This window comes from Perca flavescens, chromosome 17, assembly GCF_004354835.1.
Source record: "Perca flavescens isolate YP-PL-M2 chromosome 17, PFLA_1.0, whole genome shotgun sequence".
In the NCBI taxonomy this organism is placed as follows: Eukaryota; Metazoa; Chordata; class Actinopteri; order Perciformes; family Percidae; genus Perca; species Perca flavescens.
In genome coordinates this window covers 18,639,455-18,647,276 of record NC_041347.1, presented here as the reverse complement: position 1 = coordinate 18,647,276, position 7,822 = coordinate 18,639,455, and the positions used below count along the sequence as shown (strand labels likewise).

At 39.1% G+C, this 7,822-nt stretch overlaps 1 protein-coding gene across 1 annotated transcript; it reads left to right on the top strand.

The window, feature by feature from the left end:
* Window positions 1–1,026: 1,026 nt before the first annotated feature.
* Window positions 1,027–7,370, top strand: LOC114572356 (cone cGMP-specific 3',5'-cyclic phosphodiesterase subunit alpha'). The gene is made up of 22 exons (XM_028603955.1): window positions 1,027–1,582; window positions 2,535–2,687; window positions 3,118–3,207; window positions 3,322–3,462; window positions 3,551–3,625; window positions 3,738–3,802; window positions 3,930–3,996; window positions 4,089–4,136; window positions 4,252–4,401; window positions 4,576–4,719; window positions 4,814–4,879; window positions 4,974–5,120; window positions 5,374–5,481; window positions 5,578–5,687; window positions 5,797–5,884; window positions 6,022–6,122; window positions 6,235–6,342; window positions 6,466–6,529; window positions 6,615–6,689; window positions 6,790–6,873; window positions 7,045–7,195; window positions 7,302–7,370. Exons 1-22 carry the CDS (start codon window positions 1,115–1,117, stop codon window positions 7,340–7,342), a joined length of 2,544 nt encoding a protein of 847 aa, XP_028459756.1. The 5' UTR covers window positions 1,027–1,114; the 3' UTR covers window positions 7,343–7,370.
* The last annotated feature ends 452 nt before the right edge of the window (window positions 7,371–7,822 follow it).

The following is a 7,822-nucleotide window of genomic DNA, read 5'->3' as shown; positions in this document are numbered from 1 at the left end:
GTAAAGATAGGTAATTTTATAATAAATCATTGCTTTTTTTGTGATTTTTTTGTCATTTCTTTTCATTTTACAGAAATGTATCTTACTTTGAAATCCCAAATAATAAATGTGGTGTGCACTAATACAGCACAGATTATTGATTAGATGAAGTCATATTTTTTTTTTTATAATAATCTGTTCTATAAAAGTATTGATTAGTGTTTTGTTTCTTGAAGTATTATTGTGCAACAAATTTGGAGCACCTCATATAAAAGACATTTTTTTAGTCATGCCATTGCCTTTTTTGTCATCTGGTGTGGGAGTATGTGTCTAGTAACCAGATCATAATAACGAATGGCAGTTTGCCTGCCAACAAGAATAATTAAACTCAAACCAACAGTTTACAATCCCACTTAATCCTGTCAATGGTTAAATGTAGCTGCAATAGTAGAACTGGCCCAGGAAAGCCAGGCAGATGGAATAAACACTCAATTCTTTCTGGAGGAGTGCCTGTAGATGAATTCTGACATCAGAATTAGCTGTCAGTCCTTGTTCTGAATTGATCAGCTGTAGAGCAGTGATATAATTACATTACCTCTGTGGCTGCTTCCTAGTTTTCATATGTGGTAGGCTAGCATCATGTAAAAACAAACTGATGTGAAAACAGTTTATCAAGTGCTCATCTTGCTCTAACCCTATAACAACACATTTACAGAAAAGATGAGCCAGCGATTTCAGTGTGTTATCAGATAGATTGACTTCTTGCTTCCTGACCTCTTCTACAGTGCAGGTCACACTACAAGTGTCATAACCCCCCTAACATTAGGCCTACCAGAGATAGGATTGGCCACCTGAAATGACCATTGGCTGGATTTAGGAGTTAAGAAAGCTCAGGGGCTTTATGACCCTTGCATGACGGCCGTTAGTTCCTCTGGGATCCCCTTACCCAGTAAGCCACTCACTACCTTCTGTTACATTTGGAGCTGTGTCCACATAAGAGTTTTGGAAATGTCTCAGTAGTCTGCGCTACCACATCTTCTGAAGGCCACCTTTACTGCTCTGCTGTAGGCCTACCCATCTGAGAGGAGCAGCTTTGTGCAGCTGCAGAAGGGATCGTTCATCAAATTTGGACAACATGGCAGACAAAGACACTGTAGAGAAGTTCCTTGACAACAACCCACAGTTTGCTAAGGAGTACTACGACAAGAAAGTCAAGGCAGATGTGATCACTGGTGCCTTCAACAACCAGGTCCAGGTCAAAGACCCAGCCTCTTACAATGATGTCACCACCATCCAGGAGGCTGAGTTCATATTCGAACTCATAAAGGGGATGCAAGGCAACACCCCGATGGAAAAAGCCCTGCATACAATTCTCCAGAGGATTGCTCTGCTGGTCCAGGCCGATCGCTGCAGCTACTTTGGCTACAGGGCACGTAACGGAATTCCTGAGCTGACCACGGTCCTCTTCGACGTGTCACACAATTCTCCATTTGAAAAGAATTTAGTGGATCCCAATGCAGAGATTGTTTTTCCCACCGACATGGGAATTGTTGGATGGACGGCACACTCCAAGAAGCCTCAGAACATTGCTGATGTCAAGAAGGTGAGCTAATGAAAACAAACCGATACTATGGTAGCAGGGAAAAAAACAAAAAAACAATTGGGCTTTGTGGAACAAACAGACTAAACCAGGCTGTATTATGGATGAGACATCTGAGGAAACATACAGTAGATACATCTTGTAATTCTGTTTTATTAAACTCCAAGACTCCATGTTATCTCTGGAGAGATACAGTGCAGTTCAAACTGCACTAAAACTGTGTAACTATAATGACTTATTAAACTGCATAGAGCAGGGGTCTTCAACATTTTTTAAGCCAAGGACCCTGTAGCTGAAAGTGAGACCCCCCCAACTACATATATTGTATAATATGAAGTTGCATAATAAACTGGGACTATAAGTATGTAGTGTGGCCTGAAGCCTTCATACATCTTTTTTTTTTTTTTTTGTGCATAGAATACTAAACTATTAAAATAGCTTAATAATTGTAATTGGCATGATTTTATATGTATCTGTGGGTGGCTAGTGACTACCTTACCTATAGGTAAGTCTATCGTAAGTGGTGATTTATATTTGCTAATAATATGTCAGTGGTAGAGCAGGCGCACATATACTGAGAGGTTTGAATCTGACCTGTGACAATTTCCAGCATGTCTTCACCCTCTCTTTCTCACTTAACTGTCCTGTCAAAAATTAAAGATGGAAAAGCCCAAAAAATAATCTTTATAATTTGAAGGCCCCCCCCTGCATTGACTCTGAGGCCCCCCTAGGGGTCCCTGACCCCCTGTTGAAGATCCCTGGCAGAATAATTACCATTAATTGTTGTCAGCTTTATTTATATTTTCTGTTTTAGTGTGTCTCACATCTTCATGCTGATTTGTAACTAGTATACTGTAATAGCATGCATTTGTGTTTATCTGTAATGTTCTTTTACATTTATCTTGTGGTCAGTGTGTTGGCACACAACTTTTAACTGTTCTCCTGTTATTTTAAGGACTCTCATTTCAGTGACTTTGTGGATAAACAGCACAAATATACCACGAAATGCATGATTACTGCTCCCATTATGTGTGAGAAGGAACCCATTGGTGTCATCATGGCACTCAACAAACAAGGTGCTGATGCATTTTCAAAGAGTGATCAGGAGGTGAGTGGACAGGATGTTCATAAATATAAGAGGGTATTTATACTGACTGCACTTAGTTGGGCTGAGAAACTAAAAGTATGATGTTAAGGCTGTAGGGTTTTACCTCCTGTAGTAGGCAGTTAAATCCAGTAGAAGGGTCTCATCACTTTTCTAATTTTAGCCCACCAGCTTTTCTGTCTCTGACCTGGATATTTAAAGGCTTGACTCTGTGCTTTGGCTCACCGTTGTGACAGCTCAACTTATAATCCATTTAGGAAGGCAAAGCTTAGACATTTTTTTTCTTGTCTTGTTCCCATACCTATTTATGAATTTAGAGGTCATCCATGTGAAAATCTGTTGGAGAAACTGACTGTATCTGTTTTCATTAAGGAACATTGAAAGGGAACATGTCATTCATAAACCAATATGATTCTTTGCTCTTTCATTATAGCTTTTTAATAAATATGTGAACTTTGCTGCTGTGGTCGCTCTCCAAGCCCACACTTCATGCATGTGGGATGTAGAGTCCAGGAGAAGCCAGGTAAAAATACACAGTAGTGAATCCACTTGTCCGGTCTGAAAATATTTTCACATTTAATAAATATTAATCGGTTCCTGTGCAAATTCTAAGCAGTGATACTTTTCTTTTCTATAGGTGTTGCTGTGGTCAGCCAGCAAAGTCTTTGAAGAGCTGACAGATATTGAGAGGCAGTTTCACAAAGCCTTGTACACAGTGAGGACATATGTCAAGTGTGAGAGATACTCTGTGGGACTCCTGGACATGACCAAAGAAAGGGTGCGTACTGGAAAGTCTGAAAAAGCTTTAATTCATTGAATTAATAATGCAGTATATTGAAACATGATTTTGGTCTTTTCTCCACAAGGAATTCTTCGATGAGTGGCCAATCAAACTAGGAGAACAGGAGCCATACAAAGGCCCCAAAACACCTGATGGGAGAGTAAGTCCAACGCCTGGTTTGTAATTGTCACATTATTCTTATTCACCAATTGGTGAAGATTTTGATAAATAAAAATAAAAAAAAAACACTCTTTTATGTTTAAAACATTCAGGAAATCAACTTCTACAAAATTATTGACTACTTGCTGGAAGACAAAGAGGAGATTAAAGTTATCCCGTAAGTATCCTGATGCACTGTAGCAACAGTGTTATACGGCTTTATTTGCATAGTTTGAGGTAAATAGAGTTTGAGATAATAGTCTAATAAGAAGACACGCAGTTACTCATCCTCCCTGAACTCACAGCGGCCCTCCTGCCGACCACTGGGCTCTGGTCAGCGGACTCCCAGCATATGTGGCTGAAAATGGATTTGTAAGTTCCACTTTTGCCTCTTTTTTTATGCAAACCCTGCAGTAGTTAAACAATCAGTTTTATTGATGAACACATGTGATGACTTTTCTTAGATCTGCAACATGATGAATGTTGGAGCAGATGACTACTTCAAATTTCAGGTGAAACACTCTTCAATGACAACTGACATTTAATCAAATGAATTTTTATTTATTTTTTTACAACACAACTGATCACTAAAATAATCAGAATATTCTGTTTGATTCTATTTGACAGAAAGAAATGGTGGATGAGACTGGATGGAAGATTAAGAACGTCCTGTCCCTCCCCATTGTCAACAAAAAGGAAGAAATTGTTGGTGTTGCCACTTTTTACAATAGAAGTGATGGCAAACCATTTGACGAGAATGATGAACAAATTACAGAAGTACGGAAAATGATCTGTCTTCAGTAGCTCTTTATTTTTATCTTGTTTTACTGTTATGGCCTCCCAATATTATATTTTTTTAATGTTGTTAAAATACACTCCGACTTACTTAATTACATTTTTTACTACTGTAATATATGGTAACATAAGTTTTGTATTTCTCCATGTCCATAGGCTCTAACCCAGTTCCTTGGCTGGTCCACTCTGAATAGCGACACATACGACAAACTGAACAGGACAGAGTGGAGGAAAGATATTGCACAGGAAATTCTCATGTACCAGACAACAGCCACACTAAATGACGTGCAGACCATTCTGGTAAGCTGTTGCCACACTCGACTTACATAATTCAACCAGACTGTAAAAAAAGATCAATAGAATGGGCTCCCTTTAAACTACCTTTTCCACACAGAACACTCAAGACAAGTTTGGCTCTGCACCAGAGGACTGTGACCAGAAGGAGATGTACAAACTGTTGGTAAGCACATTGATGTGTGGAGTGCAATACTCCACATAAACTCAAGTTTGTTTGTGATGGCTTACTGACTGTGTTTGCACTTTCCAATGCGCAGAGAGGCAACATCCCTGACGCCAAGAAGGTGGAGCTGCTTGAGTTCCGCTTTAGTGACTTCCCCTTGTCTGAGTTGGAACTCATCAAGTGTGGCATCCGCTGCTTCTTTGAGCTGGGGGTGGTAGAGAAGTTCAAAGTCCCAGCTGAGGTACAGTGTACAGTAGTCAGGAAACATGCCTGTATTCACTGCACCCCCCCACTCTCTGAGTGTAAAGAGATTTTTATTCTCAATCATTTTTGATTGTATATTTTGCAAGGCTGACTTTGGCTTATCTCAACTGCTCTATAACCTTAAAAGACATTTATATGTGACCTGAGTTAAAGATTTTAACTGGATCTACTTTTTGAACCGGCAATGCAAATACAAAGATTCATTGCAGCTCTGTTTTGTTTTTTTGCAGATCCTGACACGATGGATGTTCACCGTTCGCAGGGGATACCGTGACATCACCTACCACAACTGGAGGCATGGCTTCAACGTTGGACAAACCATGTTTGCTTTGCTGCTAGTAAGTCAGATTTCTCATACTAATATTTTAGTTTTTTTTTTTTTCTTGTTCTACTGTTTGTTGTAACACAGGATTGTCCTCTTTGTTCCTCATCAGACAGGCAAACTGAAGAAGTATTACTCCGATCTCGAGGCCTTTGCCATGGTAGCTGCCGGATTCTGCCACGATATTGACCACAGAGGAACCAACAATCTCTACCAGACAAAGTAAGATTTTTGCGGGTCATTTTTTAGGTGACATCAGTGACAAATTCATTGGTGAGAAACATGATCAAATCCAAACATTTGACTCATATGTTCTGGTGGACTCTTACAGGAGTTTATCCCCACTGGCAAAACTGCACAGCTCCTCAATTATGGAGCGGCATCATCTTGAGTACAGTAAGACACTGATGGAGGATGAGGTGGGTCCTTATGTGTTTAACAGTAATTGTGGTTTGAAATAATCCCAAATTTGTTTGCAAATGTTTTTCACCCTGTACCTTTTAGATTTAGGGACTCTTAGCTGCCATCTAATCTCTTTTTCTGCTATCGTTCACAGAACCTGAATATCTTCCAAAACCTTCAGAAGCGTCAGTTTGAGACGGTGCAGCATCTGTTTGAAGTTTGCATAATTGCCACTGATCTCGCCCTTTACTTCAAGTAAGAAATCTCAGGAGTTTAGTTCCATCTACGTATATAGTAACACTTGTAATACGTGATCAGGATTTTCCAAGGACTTTTGAAAAGATCTGACAGCTTTCTCATCTTTCAGGAAGAGAACAATGTTCCAAAAAATTGTGGAAGCTGTGGAGGTCATGCCAGAGGAGAAAGACAAGATCAACTACATCTCCAACAATGCAACCAGGAAGGAAATTATCATGTAAATGCAGAGTTCATCATGTGAAAAAAGCCATTTCTGTCATGTCATTTCTCTAGATTGTCTTGTGTTGATGCTCTAGCTGTCATTCAAAAATGTTCTTCCACGGTGTCGTGTTTTCCACAGGGCAATGATGATGACAGCTTGTGACCTGTCAGCCATTACAAAGCCATGGGAGGTTCAGAGCAAGGTGTGTCCCCTTCTTCAGACTTAAAGTGATTATGGGTGATCATTCACCCATTTGGTCTTATGTTCTCCTGGTTCTGTGGTCTTAGGTCGCTCTAATGGTGGCAGCAGAATTTTGGGAGCAGGGAGACCTCGAAAGGACAGTCCTTGACCAGCAGCCTATTGTAAGAGCTTTAAACTATGGTTTGTGGTATGTTGCCTGCACTGTATATTTTGTCATAAAGTTATAACAATAATCATCTTCTCCTGCTTTGTCTTCTTTAGCCAATGATGGACAGAAATCATGCTGAGCAGCTGCCTAAGATGCAGTGTGGTTTCATCGACTTTGTCTGCTCCTTTGTGTACAAGGTACCTAGATACATATTAAAATACTTACATGATCAGTATATATATATATATATATATATATATATATATATATATATATATATATATATATACGTATATATATATACGTATATATATATTCCAATCTGTATGTTTGTATCTGCACTTACACACGTATTTGTGTGTTTGCAGGAGTTTTCTCGCTTTCACACAGAGATTGCCCCCATGTTCAATGGGCTGAATATCAACAGAGGCGAGTGGAGAGCTCTCGCAGATGTCTATGAGGCCAAGATGAAGGCTATCGAAGACGAGAAGAAAAAGCTGGAAGGTGGAGGCGAACAAGGTGAACGCCGATGTTTACAATCCAAGGCGTTACCTCAATCCTGCTCATTCTGCATTTGCATTGTCAACGGTCCTCTCACCGTCTTTCTCATTTGTTCCTGTTACAGGTCAAGCTGGCGGGAATTCAAAGACATGCGTTATCTTCTAGACCTCCATTTTATGAATGTTTGTCTGGATGTGTATTTGTACAGTGTGTGTATGCGCACAAGCATGTGTTCACAGGTGAGGAAATTCTAATGCGCAAAAATCCCTAAATGAATATTTTTATATATACTGTATATATCCTCTGATACAGGAATCAGTTTAAGTTGGCACCAATCTTGAGCACATATAGTTTGTATGTAATACTATGAAAATGTTCTTGTACTAAAAGAAGTGAACTTTATCATTATAACTATTTATACCGAATATAATATAAGGATATTTAGGTCACTTTTTTTGCTTTGGACATTATATGAATAGAAATATTAGGCTGCAAATATGATGCAGTTATATCTGGATACTTTTGGTATATAAATACTACAATAAAATGCTTTTATTTTGTAGAGAAAGAGCTCACTAAACAAAAGTACTAGTTGCATTTTTTGTAAGTGCTAGTAGTGCTTTCAAAATTTCAAGAATATATCCC

Bases quoted from the DNA above. Each gene is read 5' to 3' on its own strand.
- LOC114572356 (XM_028603955.1), top strand. From the start codon at position 1,115: ATGGCAGACAAAGACACTGTAGAGAAGTTCCTTGACAACAACCCACAG. The intron at 1,583-2,534 runs GTGAGCTAATGA...TGTTATTTTAAG, and splicing joins ACATTGCTGATGTCAAGAAG to GACTCTCATTTCAGTGACTT. The intron at 3,626-3,737 runs GTAAGTCCAACG...TAAAACATTCAG, and splicing joins CCAAAACACCTGATGGGAGA to GAAATCAACTTCTACAAAAT.